Source organism: Acomys russatus, chromosome 16, assembly GCF_903995435.1.
Source record: "Acomys russatus chromosome 16, mAcoRus1.1, whole genome shotgun sequence".
Classification (NCBI taxonomy): Eukaryota; Metazoa; Chordata; class Mammalia; order Rodentia; family Muridae; genus Acomys; species Acomys russatus.
Genome location: NC_067152.1, coordinates 41,058,414 through 41,083,256, shown reverse-complemented (window position 1 = coordinate 41,083,256; position 24,843 = coordinate 41,058,414). Strand labels below are relative to the sequence as shown.

The window sequence follows — 24,843 nt, the reverse complement described above, 5'->3', positions numbered from 1 at the left end:
TGGCTTGCTATGTGGATCAAGCACCACTTTTTCTTTCTTTCTTTCTTTCTTTCTTTCTTTCTTTCTTTCTTTCTTTCTTTTTTATGAATCTGGACTTGATTTGATGTTTGCCAATGTCACCCTTAGGCTCACTATTTACCAAGGATGACTGACAAGGGCGTCTGTTCCGCCTGCTTTCACTTCCTGAATTCTGACATTCCAGATGTATGCCAGCTATTTTTTAAAAAATTTATTTATTTATGTATACAGTGCTCTGCCTGCTCATACCCCTGCAGACCAGAAGAAGACATGAGATCACATTATAGATGGCTGTGAGCCACCATGTGGATGCTGGGAATTGAACTCGGGACCTCTGGAAGAGCAGACACTGCTCTTAACCACTGAGCCACCTCTCCAGCCCATGCCAGCTATTTTTGTTATGTAGTCAGCTATTATTCTAATTAGAATGCTTGCCTAGCATACAAGAAGCCCCTGGGTTCAGTCTGCAGCACTCATAATACCAAGGATGGCTGTGTTAACCAGTGACCCTGGCACTTGGGAGATGGATTAAAAGTTCATAATCTTATATTTTTGGTTGTGAGCCTAGCCTTTTTTTTTTTTTCCTTTTTCTTTCTTTCTTTCTTTTTTTTTTTTTTTTTTTTTTTTTTTGAGACAAGATTTCTCTGTGTAGCCTTGGCTGTCCTGCCCTCACTTTATAGACCAGCCTGGCCTCGAACTCACAGTGATCCACTTGCCTCTGTCTCTCGAGTGCTGGGATTAAAGGCGTGAGCGACTACGCCTAGCATGAGTCTAGCCTTTAGCAGAAATTTTTTTTTCAAAAGTTCATAACAGCGAGTTCGAGGCTTGCCTAAGATAAACTCCTCGGGGAAAACAAAGTGTACTGGCTTGTAACTTGGGTAACTCCTCTCTTCTCCTAAAAGCAGGCTCTGTAGTGTGTATGCCAGCTCCTCGGCGCTTCAAAGAGTTCTCACGGAAGCCAGGGGACGAGACAAGGGTCAAAGACCTGAGAGAATCTTTCACTGCCAGCCAGGTGCTGAGCTGCCTTCCTTGAATAGGGACACTGTGTCAGCTCCTCCTTTCACACCAGCAAGGGCTAACCCTGTTATTATGGTTGGGTTGGACACAGGGGTTTGACAGGTCAGAAAGAGAAAAAAATAAAAAAGAAAGAAAAGAAAAGAAAAAGCTCAGCTAATAACAATAGGGAAACGTGAGAGTCAGGTAGAGATGGCTGGAGGAGAAACTGTGGGGACCGAGCAGGAATGAAGAACGAAGGTGGAAGCAGAGATTGATGTGCCAGCAGAGTTTCGGTCTTAGGGACTGAGTGGCAGGAGGGGAAGATGGAGCCAGGACAGCCAAAGGAAGGACCAGAAGTTGGCTTCCACTGAGAACTCTGGGTCTCTTCTCTGGAGGCCTGAACGGCAGGTGCAGAGGCGGGACCTCGTGGGGGCGGGCTTAAGGGCGGGACCACAAGGGGGCGGGGCCGACGCTGGCGGCGGGCGGGGTTCGCAGCTCCGCTTCTCCGAGAGGAGCCGCCGCCGCGGAGCTGGAGCTGCTGGAGCTGGAGCCAGAGCGGGAGCCCGCGGCAGAGTCGGAACCCGGGGCCCGGCCGGAGCGGGCTCCATCGACATGGGGTCCGCAGACTCCAAGCTCAACTTCCGGAAGGCGGTCATCCAGCTGACCACCAAGACTCAGGTGCGCCCAGGGGCCCCAGTCTCTCCATCCACCTGCCAGGCTGGGGGGCAGGGCAGGGCCGGGGGCTGGATGGACTTGGCTCAGCCGTGGATGGGGTGACCGGCTAGTCCAGAGGGCATTGCTGGGACCAGCACCGGAAAGGTACCTTTCCTCTATACCTCTGGGCTCCATCCCTACCTCTGGGAGCCCACCCTAAGCCTACTCTCCCCTGGGAACACTCTCCCGGGCACTGCTGCTGCCACCTTAGGCTGACGTGTGCCTACTCCCGGAGCCGGCGGCGACAACGCTATCCTCCCCTTGTCCCGCCCCCCAGTGCCCACAGCCTCTCATATCCAGCCTCTTCCCGCTCCCACCTACCCATCCATCGTCCCACTCTCCTCCCGGCCCCTCAGTGCTCACGGATCCCGGACGCACAGCCCCGGCTGACTCAACGCAAACAAAGCCGGGCTGGCGCCTGCCTAGGTTAGAAAAAACAGCTGGTGTGCGGTGGCAGCGGCGGCCTCTCTGGGCCTTGGTTGATGCCTAAGGGCAGGGAAGGCCCAGGTCTTCTTGGGAGCTTCGCAGAGTAGTTGGCGGCGGTAGCCGGGTAAGAGGACTTGTCCTCAGGCCTAGGGAACCCAGCCTTCCAGCTAGAGATGCTCCAGGGGATTCTCCAGGCCCGGTGGAGCTGATTGGCTGGGCTCTCTGGTACCCGGAATCCCCATTCGGGGATGGGGAGATTGTCTTTGGTCTGTTGAAGAGAGAGACATGAGTAAGTCCAGCCCTGCCGATGCTCCCACATTTCCCCATGAGTCCACAAGTGTCATGGAAGACTCCGATATCTGGCACAAACCTCTTGACCCAGCAAGGTTCCTTCCCTCTTCTTCGCTCAATACTTAGTGCTGGACCCAGGCTACTATGGCCGTGGAGGTGCCCAGCCATGCCTCGCCAGGGCCCTGACTGTCAAAGGGCTCTGGACCTGCTGCCATCTGGATCCCCACCCCCCTCCTCCTCTTCTCAGAGCTTCTATGTTGTTCTTGGCCAGTTTGAGTGGGATCAGGAGAGCCTTCTTCCTACAGGCAGCCAGTCACAGCCTCAGAGGGCAGGCCCCTACTCCTACACTCTGCTACCCACCTTGGAAAGGTCAGAAGCCAAGAACAGAGAACCCGGGGCCTCTAGAGAGCCCATTTCCAGCTGAGAGGCACTTGACTGAAAACCAGAACTGCTTCTCTTTGCTCCCCATGACTTGTTCCAGAACCTTAGAGACGAGACTTTAGGCCTATGTGTAGCAGAAGAGGGTGGTGTGTGGCATCTACATGTGAACACACAGGGAGGGAGGGGGGAGTCTCCCATGTTTACCTGCCTGGGGAGGAGCTGCCTTGGCTGGAAGAGGGCGTGCTAGCACAGCAGCTCCCTTGGGAGCAGGATGAACCCAACTAGATCTAGAAATGTGGACAGTGACCCGCTTAGGCACCCTCCCAGAACACTGCATCCGTCTGTCTGTCCCTGGCTGACATGGTCTGTTCTCCTCAGCTGAAGGCAGTCAGTTACTTGGACTAGGAGGGGCTAGAGTAGGCTGGAGACCCAGTCTGGGCTACCTCCCCTCTTCCTTTCCTTCTCCCCCTCTTCCTCGCCCTCCCCCCTCTTTCTGTCATCTTCTTCCTCCTCTTTCTCCTTTTCTCCTCCTCCTTTCCCATCTGTCTCCTCCGTGTGTGTGTGTGTGTGTGTGTGTGTGTACACAGGCACTATGGTATGTGTGGGGGTCATAGAATAACTTGTAGGAGTCGTCCTCTCTTGCCATGTGTATCCTAGGGATGGAGGAACTTCTGTCATCAGGCTTGGCAGCAAGTGTAAAGTGCATTTACCAGGCATTTTTATCAAGTGCCTTTACTGCTGAGCCATCTCACCAGTCCATGGGCCTTCTTGTAAGCATAGGACTCTCTCACAGGTGGGAGGGGGCCAAAGCCTTGGACTCTTTGTAGTCATCAGCTTTGGGCAGCTGGGTCTCAAGAAGCCAGTCTGAGATGGTCTTCTTGGGTCTTAGCTCTCAAGATCCCTAAGGTTCTGCAGGTGTGTCTACCACAGGATGACTCCACTTCTAGGCCCTCAGAGGCTGTGCTTTGGGTAGTAGACAAGTGGACCCTTTCCTGTAGCCTGGGCCTGAGCTCTTGTAGGTCAGCCTTCCCTGCCTTCCTGCCCTGCATCCTGTTTTCTTCCTGCCATGTTGGCCAGCCCTGGGCAGGGCTTAACCCTAACTCTGAGGCCAGCAACACTGGCCTCATGTCTTGACTCTTTCCTCACTTGGCTGGGGCTCCAGACTGGGGAATTACAGGGTCAGAGACTCTTCCCCCAGATCCTGCCTATCTGAGGATGCTCTGCTGCAGGCCAGGGCCAGAGCTGATAGGTGTGTGTGTGTGTGTGTGTGTGTGTGTGTGTGTGTGTGTGTGTAAAATACTTTGGTCACGTGTCAGGACATATCATCTTTATTGGGCTAGACCACTGCTGGTTTTGCCTCTTGCCTTCCCCGCTCAACCCCCCCCATCACCCACCCCCCACCCCCACCTCAGAAGGAGACTGTAAGAAACCACAGCTGGGTGCTGGAGAGGTGGCTTAGTGGTTAGGAGGGAGTTCCCTACTCTTTCAGAGTTTTCAGAGAGCAGAGTTTGGTTTGCAGCACCCACATTTGGTGGCTCACAGCCACCTATGACTCCAGCTCTCGGAGACCCAACACCTTCTTCTGGCCTCTGCGAGCACCGTCGTGCATGTGAACCCACAGAGATAAACACACCTACACACAAATAAAAAATGAAATAAATGTTTTCAAGCTCCAGCTGGTCCCTTGCCGATATAAACGCTTAAGGCACCATGGGATCAGGGGAGGAAGTGAGCAAACACAGAGACTAGCAACCCTGTGGATGTGTGTTCAGCATCCATTAGGAGAGAGACTCAGAGGAGTGTGAAGATGGGAATGTTTGATTTCCACAGCTAGGTATGGTGTAATCCCAGGGCTTGGGAGATCAAGACTGCAGGGTTATGGTTGTAAGGCCAGCCTGGTCTACACAGAGACTTCCAGGCTAGCCCTGGCTACATGAAAAAAAGGCGGGAGTGGGCAGAAAGATGCACTTGTTTCTGATTTGGATTTCAGTTCCTAGGTGATGCTTGCCTGATGAACTAGGTCAGAGATCAGGTCCATTTGTGCTCAGCTTGGTGGTAGGGGTGGGGAGAGGGGGGCTTCTGTCCCTTTAAGGGGTGGTGACTACCTGGGAGGTGGGCCAAGTATTAGAGGTGGCAGATTTCCAAAGGTATTAACAATGAGGGGAGCTCCACAGGCCTTTCCTCTGAGATGTCTTTTCCCACCCCACTCTGGCTCCAGGCCACTAGGAATGGGGTCTCCTGCTGCTGCCCAACCACTCGCACCCCCAGTGAGTATCAGATAGCTGGTGAGACTGAGGTCCAGCAAACCCCAGCTCCAGGGCCTCTCCTTTGGTCTTTGTTTACCTCCGGCTAACTTGCTCTACCAGTTCTGGGACTGAGGGTGCTGCCACAAGTTACCCTGGGGCTCCCCAGAGTGGACTGTGGCCAGGGGTGGGGGTTGGGGGGGTTGGGGGGCACTTTGGTGAAGCATGTAGCTCCAGCCCTGAGTGCCCCCTGGCACTCAGCCTTGTCAGGATTCGTGACAGCTTCAGCACCTGTCATCAGCCTTAACTGCAAGAGCAGGGACCATGCTGGGCTGCTGGCATCTGGATCTGAGTTCAAGAATGCAATGCATAGAGGTTGGGGCTGGAGGGTCCCAGGCAGGGGCATGCCTATACACAGCAATGAAACTCCATAACCAGAGCAAGTTGGGGAGGAAAGAGTTTAATCTGTTTACACTTCCACACCATAGTCCATCACTGAGGGAAGGCAAGGCAGGAACTCATGCAGGGCAGGAACCTGGAGGCAGGAGCTGATGCAGAGGCCATGGAGAGGTGCTGCTTACCAGCTTGCTCCCATGGCTTGCTCAACGTGCTTTCTTGTGGAACCCAGGACTAGTTCTATAGAGTTCAAGGATAGCGCCACCCACAATGGGCTGGGCCCTCCCCCATCAATCACTAAGCAAGAAAATGCCCTACAGGTTTGCCAGCAACCTGATTGTTGTTGTTGTTTTTCCGAAACAGGGTTTCTCTATTTATCATGGCTGTCCTGGACTCTCTCTGTAGACCAGGCTGGTCTCGAACTCACATCGATCCGCATGCCTCTGCCTCCTGAGTGTTGCGATTAAAGGCGTGCGCCACCACGCCTGGCTCAGCAACCTGATCTTATGGAGGCCTCTTTTCCTCCTTTCATTTCCTTCTGAGACAGGGTTTCTCTGTGTAGCCCTGGCTGTCCTGGAACTCGCTATGTAGACCAGGTTGGCCTCAAACTCAGATCCACCTGCCTCTGCCTCCCAAGTGCTGGGATTAAAGGCCCACCACTAGTGCCTGGCTGGAGACAATTTCTTTCCTCCTCCTCCTTCTGCTCTTCCTCCTCCTTTTTTAATTTTTCAAGACAGGCTTTCTCTGTGTAGCCCTGGCTGTCCTGGAATCACTCTGTAGACCAGGCTGGGCTCGAACTCACAGAGATCCGCCTGCCTCTGCCTCCTGAGTACTGAGATTAAAGGCGTGCGCCACCACGCTAGGAGGAAACTTCTTAGTTGAGGTTCCCTCCTCTCAGATGACCCCAGCCTGCATCAAATTGTCATAAAACTATCCAGCACAGAGGGAATTCTAAAAATGAAATTTATCAAGAAAACTGGTTGCCTTGGTCATTTGCCTGTGTGATTGTCTGTGATTCAAAGGCCATAGATTATGTATTTTAATTTTTCATTTTTATTTAAGTGTATCTCTTTGTGTATATGCCACAAGTGTTCATGTGTCTTCAGAGGCCAGAAGATGGTGTCAGATCCCTGGAGCTGGAGTTACAGGGAACCAAACCTGAATTCACTGAAAGCAGCACATACTCAACCTCTGAGCTGTCTCTCCAGCCCCATGAGCATGTGTATTTTTAAAAAAAATTTATCTATTTTATTTATTGCATATGAGTGCTTTATCTGCAGAAGAGGCTATCAGATTACATTATAGATGGTTGTGAGCCACTGTGTGGTTGCTGGGAATTGAACTCAGGACCTCTGGAAGAGCAGGCAGCACTCTTAACCACTGAGCCATCTCTCCAGCCCCCAAGCATATGTATTTTTTTTTTAATTATTTATTACATATACAGTGTTATGTCTGCACACCAGTATAGGACACCAAACCTCATTATAGATGGACATGAGCCACCATATGGTTGCTGGGAATTGAACTCAGGACCTCTGGAAGAGCAGCCAGCGCTCTTAGCCGCTAAGCCAGCCACTGCTCCAAGCATATGTATTTTTAAGGCTTGTCTCAGTAGGACTTCTGGGACTTTATTACCTTTGTTTTGATATAAACTCTCACTATGTAGCCCTGGCTGTCCTGGAGCTCACTCTGTAGACCAGGCTGGCCTCAAACTCACAGAGATCCGCCTGTGTCTGCTTTCCAAGTGCTGGAATTAAAGGTATATGCCACTACACCCAGCACCTTAAAATTAAACAAACAAACAACACCTTTGTGTGCATGTGCTTCTGTGTATACGAGGAAGGTTTTCTTTGGTTCAAGGTCACATGTGTGGCGCTCAAAGGACAACTCGTAGGAGTTGTTTCATCCCTCCTATAAGTTTCAGTACTCAGATCATCAGGCTTGGCGACAAGCCCCGTTATCAGTTGAGCGATGCCTCAAGCCCAAAACCTGTTGGACTTTGTAATTATTGTTGAAATGAAAAGAGTATACTGGGAAATGGGCACAGCCTGAGCAAAAAGGACTTTACTGAGGTCATGTCTAGGGGTGGTAAATATAGGAGTGTGTGTGTGAGTGTGTGTGTGTGTGTGTGTGTGTGTGTGTGGTGGTGGTGGTAGTGGTATTTTGAGACTTGGTCTATTGAATCCTAGGCTGTCCTTGAATTCACTCACTACATAGTTGCGGATGACCTTGCACTTGTGATCTTCCGAAGTGCTGGGATTGCAGGCCTTTACCACCATCAATCCTAATGTATGCGGCGCTGGAAATCCCCTCTAGGGCTTTGTGTTTAAGTTCTTAGCCGGAGTGTTGAGCTGATGTTTAGACTTGATCCAGCAAGCAGTGGAGAGCCCCAGAAGGGCTGCTGTACCTTTGACCTTTTGCTTTGGTGCATGGGGGGGGGGGGCGTCTATGAACAGCGCTAAAGGCGGCAGGTAGGATTTGGAGGCTGGGGTTCCCAGAAAGTAACTGGATCTGCTGCAGCCTGGACCAGCACTGGGGGCTGAGAGGAGCATGTGGGGGGGGGGGGGTCAGTGTGTTTGGCACTTGGTGGATGGCGGAGAAAGGATTGAGAAGGAGACAACAGCGTTGGTGCCTCTGACTGGAGTGCTTGTGTCCTTCCGTGAAAGCCTTGGTCTAGGTCCTAGACACTTGACCTACTGCTGTAGCCTTGGATGTGGCCCAGAGAGGATATCAGCTTCTCTTTCAGAGGAAGGTAGGGAGTTAGCCAGGGATACACAAATCCCCGGGGACTCACATTTTTAATTCTAGCACTGGGGAGACAGAGGCAGGCAGATCTTGGTGAGTTTGAGGCCAGCCTGGTCTATAGTGAGTTGTAGGACAGCCAGGACTATGTAGAGAGACCCTCAACAAAACAAAACAACAACAACTTGTTGTTCTTGCAGAGGACACCCTTGCTTTAGTACTAGCTGCCCCTTGACCATGCACACATCTCTAGCTGCTGACCCCATCTCGTAGCAGCTCATCCAGACTGGCAGCCTCTTCCATGCTGCCTGAGATGGAGGGCGTGGCTATGGAGGGCGTGGCTATGGCCTTCCTGCCGGGGGTTCCTCAGTGACTCTCTTGGGAAGGATTGCATAACTCTTGGACACTGGATTTCCCTCTTAGCCCGTGGAAGCCACTGATGATGCCTTTTGGGACCAGTTCTGGGCAGACACAGCCACCTCTGTGCAGGATGTCTTTGCCCTGGTGCCGGCAGCAGAGATCCGAGCTGTGCGAGAGGAATCACCCTCTAACCTGGCCACCCTGTGCTACAAGGTAAGTGTTGCCTGGCCCCTCACTGCTGCTCCCACCCTCCCCGGGGTGGCCGAATGGCAGTAGTCTGCAGAGGACAGGGCACTCATTTGCAACACCCCATCCGCAGGTGCTGGGGGGAGGGTCTGTCTCTTTGCTTGAGGTTCTCCTTAGTGGAGTGAGGGGAAGTAGTCATGGCAGCTGCCAGTTAGGAGAGCTTTTTCCTGTCTTATTCAGCACTTTCCACACACAAGCTCGCTTTGCTTTCCCTGTGAGGTGCTGCTCTTAATTTCCCTGTTACAAATGAGCTCTTTAAAAAAAAAAAATTAAGCCAGGTGCGGTGGTGCATACCTGTAATCTCAGCACTCAGGGAGGCAGAGACAGGTGGATCTTGAGTTCGAGGCCATGCTGGCCTACAAAGCTCCAAGACAGCCGAGGTTGCACAGAAAACCCTTGCCTTAATACCTACCCCAAATTTAATTTATTATTGTTATCATCATTATTGTTATTATTATTAATTATTTCGAGACAGGGTTTCTCTGTGTAGCCATGGCTGTCCTGGACTTGCTTTGTAGACCAGGCTGGCCTCGAACTCACAGAGATACACCTGCCTCTGCCTCCTGAGTGCTGGGATTAAAGGCGAGCACCACCACTCCCGGCTTTATTCTATTTGTATGAGTGTTTTTCCTGCATGTATGTATATGGTCCACGTGCATGCCTGATGCCTGTGGCGATCAAAAGAAGTCGTTGGATGCCTTGAACGATGAATAGTGGATGGTTGTGAGCCACCGCGTAGGTGCTGGGAACTGAATCCTGGGCCTCTGCAAGGCTAATAAAAAAATTAAAAAAAAATGTTGTTGTTGTTTCTTATGTTTTGTTGAGAGTCTTTCTACATAGCCCTGGCCATCTTAGAACTCACCATATAGACCATGCCAGCCTTGAACTCATAGAGATCTACCTGCCTTTGCCTCCTGAGTGCTGGAATTAAAGGTGTGGACAACAATGTCCGGTTAAACGACACATATTCTTAACGCAGAGACATCTCTCCAGCCTGGCTCTTTATTTATTTATTTATTTATTTGGTGGTGGCGCACGCCTTTAATCTCAGCACTCGGGAGGCAGAAGCAGGTGGGTCGCTGTGAGTTCGAGGCCAAGCCTGGTCTACAAAGTGAGTCCAGGACAGAAACCCTGTCTCGAAAAACTAAAAAAAAAAAAAAAAAAAAAAAAAGGGATATTTTTTCTTTTTCTTTCTTTTCTTTTTTCTTTTTGGTTTTTTGAGACAGGGTTTCTCTGTGTAGTCTTGGATGTCCTGGAACCAGCTATGTGGACCAGACTGGCCTTGAACTCATAGAGATCCATTTGCCTCTGCCTCCCTGAGTGCTGGGATTAAAGGTGTGTGCCACCACTGCCAGCTTTAAAAAGGATATTTTTAGATAGGGTTAAACAAAGGATTAGGTGAAAAAGAGGCTCTCAGAGCAAAATAAAAGGATCCAGAGGGTCCCAGAAATCTACAAGTAGAACAATATGATAGGCAGATTTAGGCCCAGGGGTCCCGCTCAAACTAAGGCACCAGCCAAGGACAATACAGGAGGTAAACTTTAAACCCCTTCCCAGATCTAGCCAATGGTCAGAATATTCTCCACAGTTGAGTGGAGAGTGTGGTATGACTTTCTCATGTACTCTGGTGCCTCACATTTGACCATGTCCCCTGGAGGGGGAGACCTGGTGGCACTCAGAGGAAGGACAGCAAGTAGCCAAGAAGAGACTTGATACCCTATGAGCATATATAGGGGGACGTAATCCCCCTCAGGAACAGTCATAGGGGAGGGGAATAATGGGAAAATGGGGGGGGGGAGGAATGGGAGGATACAAGGGATGGGATAAACATTGAGATGTAACAAGAATAAATTAATAATAAAAAAAAAAAGAATAGGTAAAAAAAAAAAAAAAAAAAAAAAAAGAGGCTCTCAGAAGAAAGTAAGATGTACCCAGGTGTGAGTACACACCCCTTAAGGGAGGAGTACCACAGATGAGGAGGTTTTGGCCATCCAGTGGACTGGACTCTGCTCTCCTGATGCTCTGAGCTGTTTTTTCCCCACATGTCAATCCCCCTGAGCTAGCTGGCCCTTGAAGCCTGGGTGGCCTGAACCCAAAGGGCCACTTCACAGGCCCCTCCCTTGCTGTCTGTCCCCACAGGCTGTGGAGAAGCTAGTGCAAGGGGCGGAGAGTGGCTGCCACTCGGAGAAGGAGAGACAGGTGGTTCTGAACTGCAGCCGGCTCCTCACCCGAGTGCTACCTTACATCTTTGAGGACCCCGACTGGAGAGGCTTCTTCTGGTCCACTGTGCCCGGGGCAGGGCGTGGAGCGGTCTGTGGGCCTGGCCAGGGGGGTGGGAGGACCCTTGGTAGGGCCACCTGCTGCTATGTAGGAACTGTGGGGGATGGGGACCAGGGGTAGGGGGCCACTGATGGGAAGGAGCCAGTACCACCTTTTCAGGCCTTCAGCTTCACTCCCAAGGGGCCCCTGTCTCCTACAGCCTGGAGCAGGGGCGCAAGGATAGGGCCCATCAACTATGTCTTTAGAAGGTCCAGGGGGCCCATACTGTCTTCTCCTGGACCCCATCTGCTCTGGGTTTATCTAGGCAAGTGCCAAGGCTTGAGGCTTCTTGATTCCCTAGAGGCCTGAGACCCTTGAGCTTGGTACCCGGCACCCCTGATGAGGGGACTTTTCCTCACTGTGTCCCGGTTTTTTGTCTCTGCCCAGCCCTGTTCTGGCTAAGGGAGGTTAGCAGGAATTCACTTTCTCTTTCCTACCCCTCCTCTTCCTCCTTCTCCTTGTCCACACCAGCCTACCGAGACCCACTCCCCCCAAGCCCTTGGGGCCACCTGTCCTTGGCCAGCCTCCACTGAGCAGCCTGCATCTTTAGCAGGGTGAGGAAGAGGATGAGAACGCTCGACCCTTGGCTGAGTCCTTGCTCCTGGCCATTGCCGACTTGCTCTTCTGCCCAGACTTCACTGTGCAGAACCACCGGAGGAGCAATGTGGTGAGGACATCCCCAGGCCGGGCTCTGACCCTATTAGTTAAGGGTCCCCAGGGTGCAGGGTGCAGGAGCAGGGATGGTCTTGAGAGCAGGTCTCTTAGGGTATACATGTCCTGGGTGGGGTAGGGGCTGTACTATTGGAGAGGAGCCAGCCGGTATCCAGCCTGTCCCTGTCTCCCAGGCAGCCACGAACAAGCACCTTGTTGTCTTCTCTGCCTGAGGCAGGAGGGGCACAGGGCTGCAACCAGGAAGCCGAGCTGGCCTTTTCACTCAGGGACTCCTTGAGGAATATTTTCTCCCTTCAGTTTCCCACACCCCATCGCCCCAACCTTCCCTCCCTCCTCTCCCTGCCTGAGACTGGAATCAGCAGGCGAAATAATCAATGTAAGACCGAAGAAAAATGACGTTAAAAGAAATCTAAACAGACGTTGTTGTTTCTGTCCTTGTACCTTAGGACTTAGGGCATGGGGGGTGGGGGGCAGTGACTTTAGGAGAATGTTGGGGTGTGCTGCTGTAACCAGGGACAGAGGGCAGCTTGGGTAGTCAGGGCCTCACACTGCTGTTTGTTTTGTGACACCGCCCCCCCAACCCACCCCCTGTTCCCAGGACTCAGCAGAAGATGTTCATTCCCTGGACAGCTGTGAATACATCTGGGAGGCTGGTGTGGGCTTTGCTCACTCCCCGCAGCCCAACTACATCCATGACATGAACCGGTGAGCTGGGCCAGGCTGGCCTTTCCGTAAGCTCAGAGACCCAGAGGGTCTTCCAAGAAGACCCCGACCGGTTACCATGCAACCTCGGCCTCACGGGGAGGAACAGGCCTCACTTTTTTCCACGGGCGGTGGGCCGGTTTGGCGGCACCTCCTAGAGGGAGACTGGGGTCCTAACGTAAGCCTTTCCCGTCCTTCCTGCAGAATGGAGCTACTGAAGCTGCTGTTGACATGCTTCTCGGAGGCCATGTACCTGCCCCCATCTTCAGACAGTGGCAGCACCAACCCTTGGGTTCAGTTCTTTTGTTCCACAGAGAACAGGTTAGAGTTTTGTTCTAGACTTCCGGTGCTAGCCCTGTTGGCTTTGAGATGTGCTGCCCCCTAGTGGCATGATACTATACCTTAGTCACACCTTTAAGCCATCAAGGCTCCAAACCTCCCGAGGGCCCCTGAGGGGCCCAGGTCCAGGTCTTCATCAGTAGAAATGTAACGTGAGGGGCTTGAGGTGCAGCTTTGTGTGTAGAGCTCTTGCCTAGTACGCATGGAGTCCTGGATGAACTGGGTGTGGTGGTGCACAACTGTAATCCCAGCACTCTGGAGGCAGAAGAATCAAGAAGCTCAGGGTCATCCTTGGCTCCTAGTGAGTTCTAGGGTAGACTTGGGGTTCATAGGACCCTGTCTCAAAGCCAAAAAGAAGGCTGGGCATGGTGGTACGCACCTTTAATCCCAGCACTTGGGAGGCAGAGGCAGAGGCAGGGGAAATCTCTGTGAGTTCGAGGCCAGCCTGGTCTACAAAGTGAGTCCAGGACAGAGAAACCCTCTCTTGGGGAGTGAGGGGAAGCAAAAAGAAAGACAATTTATATATTTTATTTAGCAGTATGTTAAAAAAAAAAAAAAAAGGTGAGTATTACATTTGTTTTTTGTTTTGGTTTTTTGAGACAGGCTTTCTCTGTGTAGCCTTGGCTGTCCTGGATTTGCTTTGTAGACCAGGCTGGCCTCGAACTCACAGTGATTTGCCTGCTTCTGCCTCCCAAATGCTGGGATTAAAGACATGCGCCACCACGCCTGGCTGAGCATTACGTTTGTAATGAGTATATAGAACCATCCAGATCATTTGCATTTCCTTCTTTCACCCTTCTTTCCCCAAAGCCAGCACGTAGCTTATACTTCCAGCTTGCTTTCAACTGGACCAACCACTCAGTAGTACCCAGTAGCCAGCCACATGTGGCTGTGATTGCCCTTTGGGACAGTGGGTGGAGAAGAGGGTTTGAGGAGCACCCTGTAGATAGAGGAGTCTGCACCATGTCGGGGGGCCGCTCAAGGAATATGGGGAGACTTATGAGTACATGTGGGGGGGTCACACAGTCATCAGTGCACACCCAGTTGTGCAGCTGTGCAGCCGACACAGGTGTGAGCATTCTAACCTTCCCGGTTCTGGAATCTGACCCCTGCACGGTGCAGGCTCCTTCCTCTGGGCTTTGCTGCCATCCCTGCTGGACTTCTTTGTGTTAGAAGAGAAGAGCTCCCAAGGGACGCCTCCACACCGGGCCACAACCAGAGCCTGGCCAGAGCTTCCTGTCATAGCTGTGTCAGGCAGCCTGCCACCTTCTTGTCGCTCACCTAACCTCTCAGATCTCAGTCCCCTCACGTGTAAGATGAGGAGCTTGGGCCTTGACTTCTTCTGGCCCTGATTCAAGTCATCCTGTGGCCTGGGAGGCTGGGGGTGGGGGATGGGGGTGGGGAGAGTGAGGGTAGAGGCAGGGGCAGGGGGAAGGGGCCATGGAGCTGGGCTCGGCTCCCCAAGGGGAAGCTGCTTTGCGCTGCCTGCTCTTCTAACCTTTTGTCTGAACCTCCCCCCCCCATGGAGGATGTGTGCCCCCAAGAACTGAAAGGGGTGTGAGCACATTCTCCACAGGGACTCTCTGACCTGCGAAACAGAGCCCTCTGTTCTTGGTTCAGCTTGGCCTTGGTCAGAGCCAGCCACAGGCATGGAGAAGGGAGAGCCTTTTCTACTCAGGAAGGGACAAGCCTGATAGCTCAGCGGGCCCCTCCCCTGTGGCTGGAGGGAGCAGCTAGGCAGCCTTGCTCTGCTGTCCCCTGCAGACATGCACTGCCCCTCTTCACGTCGCTCCTCAACACCGTGTGTGCCTATGACCCTGTGGGCTACGGGATCCCCTACAACCACCTGCTCTTCTCGGACTACCGGGAGCCCCTGGTGGAGGAGGCTGCTCAGGTGCTCATTGTCACCTTGGACCATGACAATGCCACCAGCACCAGCCCCACTGTGGACGGCACCACCACGGGCACTGCCATGGATGATGCTGACGTAAGGACTGGAGGGAGAGAGGGCTGTGGGCAGATGAGGCCCCGGGTAAGAGGCACACCACGGGAGACGCCTCGTGGTGTGTGTGGGGCTGTCCAACTTCGGAGAGTTCACTGCTGCTACCCGGGCAGACCAGAGTGAGGGACCTGCTCACCCTAGCTTCCCCCCTCCCCCCCTTGGCAGCCTCCAGGGCCTGAGAACCTGTTTGTGAACTACCTGTCCCGCATTCATCGTGAGGAGGTGAGTTGGGCGTGTCTGGGGGCTTCTAATTGCCCACCTTCCATAATGGCTGTGGCTTTGGGGAGCTAGAGGACTCTTTCACGCACCCCTGCAGGAAGGAGCATAGCCACTTCAAGCAAAATAATGATGGTGCTACTCGTGAGGGTTTGATACATTGAAAGGACTGATAGAGTTGGCAGAGCACCTGCCTAGCAAGCTTAAAGCGCCCATCCATCCCCAGCATTAAACAACCAGGACATGGTGGTGTCTGACTGTAAAACCAGCATCCATGGAGTGGAGGCAGGCGGGTTAGAAGTTTAGAGTCGCTCTTGGTTAGCGTGGACTACGGGAGACCCCATCCTTAAAAGTAAATAAGTAAAAGCAAGCAGGAAAGAAAACAAAGGATTCATAGCTTCAGCTACAACCAAGAGGGGCTTCCTGAAGGAGGGGGGTGTGTTGCTGTGATGTTGGGGTTCAAAGGTGGGAGGATGCCGGGGGAACTGCGACCTTAACATCCAAGCCGACTCAAATGGAGGGGGGATGTTTGGCTCCTGGAATGCACAGCGAGGGACTGAGCGTGCCCCCACCCCATGAAGATCCAAGTCACACACAGCCCAGCTTGCGGTGTGTGCTCAGTAACTGACAGCTCTGTGAGACCGTGGAGTACTTCTCCTGTGTAGGGGTGGGGCAGAAGGACAGCACCTATCAGCATGGAGTCTAGGTGGTCAGGAAGCCTGCATCAGGGGTCCATCTGGGGGTTGCAGGAGCTGGGGATCCTCTGACTTGCTGGAGGTGGGGCAGTAATGTCCAAACCCAGGCGCCCACACCCAGGGTCTGGAGATTGACAAGGCTATTAGGAGAATGAGGAGGCGTTTATAGGGGGCACCCAGAGCTGGAGGGAGCTGGATTGGCAGGGCCCCTGCTCTGCCCTCCCAGGACTTCCAGTTCATCCTCAAGGGGGTAGCTCGGCTGCTGTCCAATCCCCTGCTCCAGACCTACCTTCCCAACTCCACAAAGAAAATCCAGTTCCACCAAGAGTTGCTCGTTCTGTTCTGGAAACTCTGCGACTTCAACAAGGTGAATGGGCTCCGGCCCTGCCTGTGGGTAACAGACACGAGGGGACATAGCGGATGACTTGGGGGGGTCCACAGAGTCCAAGGACTAGGATAGCATCTGGGATTCCCCAGCCCAGGAGGGAGAAGGTGCGGGGAGGGGAGTGGGGGTCAGCGGCAGAGCGGGTCCTCTCTCTGACCTAGCCCTCCTGTCCCCTCTCTCATTTCCAGAAATTCCTCTTCTTTGTGCTGAAGAGCAGCGACGTGCTGGATATCCTGGTTCCTGTCCTCTATTTTCTCAACGATGCCCGGGCAGATCAGTGTATGACAGTGGTGGGCCTGTGATGCTGCCAGATTTGGGGTCTTGAATTTGGGTGGGGTACAGCCAGGTGGTCCTGCCTCTCAGGACCTGCCTCAAGCCTGGTGCCCTAACCTCCCACACCAGGTTCTCTTGAGCCCCTAACCTCCCATGTGGGGGTCCCTTGAGCCCCTAACCTCTTAATATGGGGCTCCCTTGAACCCCCAACCATCCATGTGGGGTTCCCTTGGACCCCTAACCTCTCACACGGGGATCCCTTGAGCCCCTGAAGATGGGTTCTCACTCTCAGTTTTCTGCACCCCTCCCTGCTCCATGTGACGCCTCCTGTGTTTGTACTCCAGCTCGTGTGGGCCTGATGCACATCGGGGTGTTCATCCTGCTGCTTCTGAGTGGGGAGAGGAACTTTGGGGTACGGCTGAACAAGCCCTACTCAGTGCGTGTGCCCATGGACATCCCTGTCTTCACAGGCACACATGCAGATTTGCTCATTGTGGTAAGGGAGTGTGCATGGTCAGCCCTGGGGGTTTGCGGTGACTTCCTCTTCTTGGCTGAGTCTGGAAGAGGTGGGTAACTCACACCACCCTTCTTCCTCCCTGGACAGGTATTCCACAAAATCATCACCAGTGGTCACCAGCGGCTGCAACCCCTCTTTGACTGCCTGCTCACCATTGTGGTCAACGGTAGGGGCCCAGAGCCTAACTTACCCATGATCACCTGCAGGTGGTGCCAGGACACAGGCCTGGCTACCATTCCAAACCATATATAGCTTCATAGCCCGGAATAGCAAGCCATATGGTACCACTAAATTTCTAGTGCTGTATAAGGGGCAACAGGAACAGGCGATAAAAGCTTCAGAGTGCCCATGAAGTGGCTCAGCAGGGAAGGGCTCTTGCTGTAGAAGTCTGGTGTAAATGTGGAAGGAGAGAACTATGACTTTCACACACATCATGCACACTCATGCGCATGCACACACACCCCCACACCCACCATGCACACAATAATAAATACAAGTTTTTTTGTTTTTTGTTTTTGTTTGTTTTTTGAGACAGGATTTCTCTGTGTAGCCTTGGCTGTCCTGGACTCATTTTGTAGACCAGGCTGGCCTCAAACTCACAGAGATTCGCTGCCTCTGCCTCCCGAGTGCTGGGATTAAAAGTGTGCGCCACCACAGTCTGACTTATAGCTACAACTTCTAAAAAGCTTCAGACTACACTTTATCTTTTTTGTTTTGTTTGTTTGTTTGCTTGTTTTTGTTATTGTTGGTTTTTTTGAGACAGGGTTTCTCTCTGTAGCCTTGGCTGCCCTGGACTTGCTTTGTAGACCAGGCTGGCCTTGAACTCACAGAAATCCACCTCCCCTAGTGCTGGGATTACAGGCACGCGCAATTTACCTGGCTAGAATATGCTTTATCTAATCCACGTAATTCAAAATACTGCCTCCTAGATATGAAGAAACTATGAAAATCATTGAGGTAGCCTACATTCTGTTTTATATCCAGTCTTCAAAGTCTTGTGTGTGTCTGTCCCATGCAGGACATCTCAATTAAGACTGGCTATGTTGTAGACATTTAATGGCCACATGTGGATGCTGGGTAGTAAAGGTTTGGGCTGTTGGAGTCACGGTGTGCGGATGCCAACAGTATCATCAAGGGCTGCAGGCTGCTCTCTGGGAAGGAGGCAAGAGAGCTCTGGAGCAGAGTGACTTTTGTGGGTGTCTTTTGGCCAGTCAGGTCACTGACGCATCTAGTTTACATTCCTGTTGCTGTACCAAGTACCCTTAAGTTTATTTGGCTTATGATTCCATATTACAGCCCATCACTGAGCAAGGAGGGGAAGTCAAGTCAGGAACGGAAGCAGCTAGTCACATGACATTCATAGCCGGGAAGAGAGAAACGAACAAACAGATCCTTGCTTGCTGCCTGGCTGTGACACTCAGCTTGCTTTCTGCTTAACTGTTCAGGGCCCAGCTTAGGGAACGGTGGATCCTCCCACCTCAATTAACAATCAAGCTACAATGTGATCTGGAGGATTCTTCATTGAGCTCTCTTCCCAGACCATTCTCAGTCGCGTCAGGTTGACCGGAAGCACTAGCTAGCATACTGACCACAGTGCGATTTGAATTCCTGAGTGTCTGGGGGTGGGGGGTGGGGGTGAGATGGCACAGGGGTCCTAAGGGCTCTTGCCGGGTTGTAAACTCTGGACCTCCCCCTTGGTCGCTTGATTCTATTTTATGAGCCCTAAGTGAGTCCCTGACTAACAATGCCAACTCTGAGCACAAGATAGTCCCTGTGCCCTCCCTCTGGGGCAAAAGGCGGGCAACAGGGACACTCAGGGGGTCTAGCTGTGGCTTCCTCTCTGCAAAGCTCTTTGCCAAGGAGGAATACACATCTGACAACAGCAGCTTGTCACTCGTGAAAGATGTCCTGTACCGAGTTAGCAGCCCTGCCCTGTCATTTTATTGCTGGGGACCTTGGGCTCAGTTTATAAGCCTCTCTAAATCCCGATTTCTGCATCTACACCTGTCACCCTGTTCTTCCTTTCTCTGGGTTGGGGAGATGCCTGGGAGAGATGAGCTGAGTGGGCCTTTAAGGTTGCAGGGCTGTCGGGACACTGGAGCCTCATAGTCTCTGGGGGGGACTTTGTGGGGAGGGAATCAGTTGAGGGGGTGGGGGAGGGGATCAGTTGAGGGAGTGGGGGAGGGGATCAGTTGAGGAGGTGGGGGAGGGGATCAGTTGAGGGGGTGGGGGAGGGGATCAGTTGAGGAGGTGGGGGGAGGGGATCAGTTGAGGAGGTGGGGGGGGATCAGTTGAGGGGGTGGGGGGGGGGGATCAGTTGAGGTGAGCTGTTCTGCGCTGGCCTGGAATTTGTGGGGATGGCCTCTAGCAAGCTGGCTTCTCCCTTGCAGTGTCACCCTACCTCAAGAGCCTGTCCATGGTGACCGCCAACAAGCTGCTGCACCTGCTTGAGGCCTTCTCGACCACCTGGTTCCTCTTCTCAGCGTCCCAGAACCACCACCTGGTCTTCTTCCTTCTCGAGGTCTTCAACAACATTATCCAGTACCAGTTTGACGGTGAGACACTGGCCTGAGCCCCAGCCCAGGAATCTTGCCCTTATTGAGTACCTGCAGTGTACCTGGGTATAGAGAGATGCGGGGGGGGGGTGTGTTTCACCCCTCCAGGAGCTCACAGTGAGGCATGCAGTCACAGAGGAGGGCTTTAGGCCGACAGGTGACAGGCAGAGCCACTAGTCAGAGGAGCTGGGAAGCTCAGAGTGGAAAGAGCCTGCGGGCTGTCACAAGAGGCACCTTACCAATATCACAGGTGCAAACCCAGACCTCACCACCGGTTACTCTGTGGCCAGGAGCATGTCAGTCTCTGAGCCCTGGTCCCTCATCTGTAAGACGTTCATAACGAGGCTGCTATAAATCCCTCTCACGGGGTAGACATATTTAATCCCAGCACCAGGGAGGCAGAGACAGGAAGATCTCTGAGTTGGAGGCCAGCCTGGTCTAGAGTGTAAATTCTAGGACAACCAGGGCTACATAGAGAAATGCTGTCTCAAACAACAACCACCATAAAAACAAAACAAAACAAAACAAAAAACCCCTCTCTTAGTGCATATTGGGAAGGTTACTCACAGAAAAAGCACCTGCATAACATCTATCAGCAATTATTGTACTATTTCCAAAATAAGTAAAATTTAGATGTATATATGAGTAATGAGTAATGATAAGGTGGGCAGAAAAGTGTTGCAGGGGAAGGGACGTGTGCAAAGGCCCTGGGGTGGATGTTATGCTAAAGGCAGTGTGGTGTGAGCCAGGATAGAGAGGTAGATGGGGGTACTGAGGGCTCTCCAAGGCTGTGCATCTTGCCCTGACAGCTGTGTGAACCTGGAGGTAGATGCTGGAGGACAGGTGCGGACAGCAGTGTCCTCCTGGCCTTCTCTGTGGCTCACTAAGAGGGGTGCATACTTAATGTTTGGTTGGTGTAGAGAGTGTAGGCTCAGCCTGCCCCACCATGCCAGATGACACCCCAGTAGTGCTCAGCTGCAAGGAGATTTCAAGATACCATAAGGGTACTGAGGAGCTCAGGCCTGAGCTGTTTCCCCACAGCCTAACACCTGGGCATCCCCATAACCTAACATCTGGGCATCCCCATAACCTAACACCTGGGCATCCCCGTAGCCTAACACCTGGGCATCCCCATAGCCTAACACCTGGGCATCCCCATAGCCTAACACCTGGGCATCCCCATAGCCTAACACCTGGGCATCCCCATAGCCTAACACCTGGGCATCCCCATAGCCTAACACCTGGGCATCCCCATAGCCTAACACCTGGGCATCCCCATAGCCTAACACCTGGGCATCCCCACTACCTAATTTCTTGGCATCTTTATAGCTTAATATCTGGGCATCTTCATAACCTAACATCTGGGCACCCCCATTGCGCAATGTCTAGGCATTCCCCCAGCCTAACCAGCCACCATGGCAACTGATACCCATACTCTGGTCCTGTTCTGCTCCCTCTCTGGGCACCCTGTCCAGTTCTTGTCCCTGGGGAAGAAGCCTGCCTGTCTCATAAACTGCAAAGCGGCTCTCTGAGGATAGACATGTTCCTCCTACAGGCAATTCCAACCTAGTCTACGCCATCATCCGTAAGCGTGGAGTCTTCCACCAGCTGGCCAACCTGCCCACTGACCCACCCTCCATCCATAAGGCACTTCAGCGGCGGCGGAGGACGCCAGAACCCCTGTCCCGCGCTGGTTCCCAGGAGGGCGCTTCCATGGAGGGTTCCCGCCCTGCTGCCCCCGCAGAACCAGGCACTCTTAAGACCAGCCTGGCAGCCACCCCAGGTCTGGATGCATCAGGCTGGGATGCTGCGGGGGCTGGGTTGGGGATGGCATTGCTAGGGAGTGGCTTTGTTCCTATCTAGGAATCTGAGGCAAAGGAATTCAACAGCATGTGGGGGGTGGAAGTATTAGGTGTGGGGGTTGCGGGGAGGGACAAGGACAGGTCTCAGAGCTGAAAGTGACTCTAGGAGGGAAGGACAGACATACTACCTCTGCCCTGAATGGGGGGCACACAGGCTCTTGGGTCAGAAAGGGCACTATGTCCCTCCCTCCTGTGTCCCACCCAGGCATCGACAAGCTGACAGAGAAATCGCAGGTATCAGAAGATGGTACCTTGCGATCCCTAGAGCCCGAATCCCAGCAAAGCTCAGCAGAAGGCAGCCCATCTGAGGGGGTAGGTATTGGGCACATCTGGGGGTGGTGTTGAATGTCACTTCATTGGAGGGGTGGGCAAGGCTAGGACACTCCGAGGTTGTTGTATTAAAACAAGGCAATCAGGGCTGGTGTTGCTGAACCAGGGGGAGGGGGCCATTTACAGACCTTGCTCCCTTGTTTACTGGTCACAGCAAAGCCTTGTGACCTTCCTTCCTCATCCATTATCCTTATCTGAGTCTGGCCTTTACCCTGCCTTCTCTGTCAGCCCCCCCCCCCCCCCCCCCGCCCCACCGGCCCTAAACCTGTCAGTGGGCTGGGCTGGGCTGGGCTGGGCTGGGCTTTGGGCCCAGGGCAAAGGGTACAGGTCTGGACTCACCCTCTGGTTTAGTAAACCTCCCCCATAGCCCTGCAGTGGGGCCCCCGAGGAGACACGGTGTTGCTCTATGGCTCCACGCGGTACCCATTCCTTCCCTGGTCATTTTTCATTCCTTTCTGGGAACCAGGAGCCCAACCAAACGTGGAGAGAGCAGCGGCGGTTGTCCAATGCGTCAGCCAGTGGCCAGTGGAGCCCAACATCAGATTGGGTGAGGGACACAATGGGGGAGGAGCTGGAAGCTGGGGTTTGGGCAGATGGTACTCCGTCCCAGGAAAGACTAGGCAAAGGAGACCAGACTGAGGAGAGACAGTCTTTCCAGTTGCGTGACCTTGCCTCCTGTCTGACCTTTTTAGCAGTTGCCCACATGGCCCATTCCTCTGTCAATCACCCTCACTGAGTTCCTCCCCAAATCGCCTCCACTCCCTGTGCATTTCCTGTGGGCCCCGCTGATTGCTCTGGATGGCCATAATAAACGCCCTTATGATCGTGCCATCCAGCCATCCTGGGGATTAGAGGGGACAGTCTTCCGGAAGGCACGGGGCACGGCAGCTGGCCCCTTCACAGGCCCTGCTTGGTGCAGGCCACACTTGGTGCAGTGTCACGCACACTTCCTGTCCTGGGGAGCCTGTGGCTCTGGGTCAAGGTCAAGCCTGTCCCATTGCTCTGGGTGTGGCGGCTTTCACAGATCTTGTCGTGGAAGACAAAGCTGCCGCTGCAGACCATCATGCGCCTGCTGCAGGTGCTGGTTCCCCAGGTAGAGAAGATCTGCATTGACAAGTGAGTCCAGAAACTGGGCAGACAGGCGGCCTTGTGGAGGGGTGAGCCCAGGCGGAATGGGGTGGGTGTGATGGGGGAGGACACATGAGCCTGCTGGAGGCCCCGCCTCTTTGTCCAGGGGCCTGACGGATGAGTCTGAGATCCTGAGGTTCCTGCAGCACGGTACCCTAGTGGGGCTTCTGCCCGTACCCCATCCCATCCTTATCCGCAAGTACCAGGCAAACTCGGGCACGGCCATGTGGTTCCGCACCTACATGTGGGGCGTCATCTATTTGAGGTGAGCCCTGCGAGGGGTAGGGAAGTTGCATCCTGGGGTGGGACCACCCGCCCACCAGGGACTTAGCTCTGGTGTGGCTCCCTCCACAGTGGGGCTGACGTCCAATCGATCCGGTGGAGGGTCAGGATGGGCATGGCCTTGTAGCTGCCTACCTAGCTCTTTCATGGGGAGGGGGGCTTTACAAAGTACCCCCTTCTAGAAGGTGATAGCCCACTCCCCCTGTAGGAACGTGGACCCACCCATCTGGTACGACACTGACGTGAAGCTGTTTGAGATCCAGCGGGTCTGAGGACGGAGACCTGTGGGACTAGGATGGGGAGGACTGGTCCTAGTCCCTAGGGCTCCCCCAACCCACAGTTCTGAGCTTTAAAGGTCCGTTATCAGGGTGTAGGGCAAGTAGGTTGGTCCTGGATGGCAGGTCCTGGATGGCAGGTCCCAGGAGCCCATTGTGGCTGGAGACAATAGGGAGTGGGGGGAAAAAGTGCTCCCTCTGCCCTCTAGGCTGTTCTCCTGGGAGCCTCTTGCTTCCAGAGATACAAGTCCCACCACAGCCCCTTCTCCTTCGAGCCCTGGCCTTGTGCTGCCTGCCCCCAGAAGCTGCCAGGTCACTGTGCCCTAATAGGTTTCTCCAAAAAGGAACCATGTGCTGCCCCATGGGGTACCCGGTCATGGTCAAGGAAGTCCTGGCCACCTCGCCTGAGACTACTGTGGCCAGGCCCTCTCCCTGCCAGGGCCCTAGGGGAAAGAGTGGCTGAGCTGCTGGCCGAGGAGGCTGGGGGCTGGCAGCTTATAAAGCCAGACTGGAGAGTGTGCCTTTAGGGGCTTGGAGTGGGGTTTTGTGGGTCCCCTGTTGCTGACCTTGGGCCAGTAGTTGTTGCTTGGCTGGTAGAGCCTGAAGGATGTCAGTGTCTCTGCATTACCCACTGCCTGGGTAGTGGGAGTGCCACACTCTACTAGCCACAGCTCTGGCCTCCGGGTCTCCCTTGCCCCACCTGTGTCAGTACAATCTTTGCTCTGTACAATCGGCCACTTCACACAATAAAACGTCCCTCTCTGTGCTGTGCCTCTGTGCCTGGAGCTGGGGGAGGTGTCTGGCTAGGGCACTTATCCTCGGGGTAGTTGGGGACTCTACACCCCAGAGTCTATCCCCTGAGGGCTCTTGCCCCCTTAACTGAGCCCTTATCTGTCATTTGGGGCAACCGGAGGGGGGGAGACTGTGAAACTGCACCTGGGCTCTTGCCACCCAGGGTTTAACTGTGGCTACCAGAGAAAAGCCCACACAGGAGAAGCCAAAGGCCTGACTAAGTTCTTTGGATGGTCTCAGGTAGCCAGACAGAGTGCTGAGGAGGCTTAGGTCATCATCTCTGGGCTTGACAGTGGAGCATCATGGGAGCAGGGGGATTCCAGGAAAGGGCAGAGACGTGGCTGCAGGACCAGGGCCACACTCTTGGGGCCTCGCCCTGGACATATTTGTTCTGGGCTCAGAGAGATGGATGGAGTGCTGGTTTTGCTGGCTTACTCACCTTCCTTCCCCACCCAGTGGCTCAGAGGACCAGACAGGCCTGGGGACTGGGCAGGAAGAGGCCATAGTGACCACCCATAGTGAGCCAGTTGCAAAAATGTCCCCGAGGCTCCATTTCAAGAGACAAAGGGTGGATGTCAGGGCTGTGCAAGCCCAGACCCATCTCTTCCTGCTTGCCCATGGATCAGACAGGGAGGATGTGGTGTAGACCACTACTGGGTGAGGAACGGGACTGTCCTGCTTGAGAG

At 53.6% G+C, this 24,843-nt stretch overlaps 1 protein-coding gene across 2 annotated transcripts; it reads left to right on the top strand.

Moving 5' to 3' along the window:
- The first annotated feature begins 1,495 nt into the window (after positions 1-1,495).
- Hid1 (HID1 domain containing) lies at positions 1,496-24,150 on the top strand. 2 transcript variants are annotated; one of them, XM_051159020.1, is made up of 19 exons: positions 1,496-1,692; positions 8,631-8,780; positions 10,953-11,123; positions 11,686-11,799; positions 12,403-12,509; positions 12,711-12,827; positions 14,610-14,832; positions 15,013-15,069; positions 15,985-16,125; positions 16,332-16,422; positions 16,761-16,912; positions 17,021-17,099; positions 19,324-19,488; positions 21,044-21,271; positions 21,556-21,662; positions 22,147-22,227; positions 22,705-22,796; positions 22,915-23,073; positions 23,299-24,150. In XM_051159020.1, the coding sequence occupies exons 1-19, from the start codon at positions 1,627-1,629 to the stop codon at positions 23,360-23,362; spliced, it is 2,364 nt and encodes a 787-aa protein (XP_051014977.1). In that variant the 5' UTR covers positions 1,496-1,626; the 3' UTR covers positions 23,363-24,150. The 2 variants fall into 2 exon arrangements, with proteins under 2 accessions (XP_051014977.1, XP_051014976.1); XM_051159019.1 differs by having other exon boundaries at positions 11,683-11,799.
- Positions 24,151-24,843: the final 693 nt, after the last annotated feature.

What these genes read in the sequence shown, in the direction of transcription:
- Hid1 (XM_051159019.1), top strand. Translation starts at nt 1,627, where the DNA reads ATGGGGTCCGCAGACTCCAAGCTCAACTTCCGGAAGGCGGTCATCCAG. An exon ending in CGATGCCCGGGCAGATCAGT is followed by an intron (nt 16,423 to 16,760) that starts GTATGACAGTGG and finishes TTTGTACTCCAG; the next exon opens with CTCGTGTGGGCCTGATGCAC. An exon ending in GGAGCCCAACATCAGATTGG is followed by an intron (nt 22,228 to 22,704) that starts GTGAGGGACACA and finishes CGGCTTTCACAG; the next exon opens with ATCTTGTCGTGGAAGACAAA.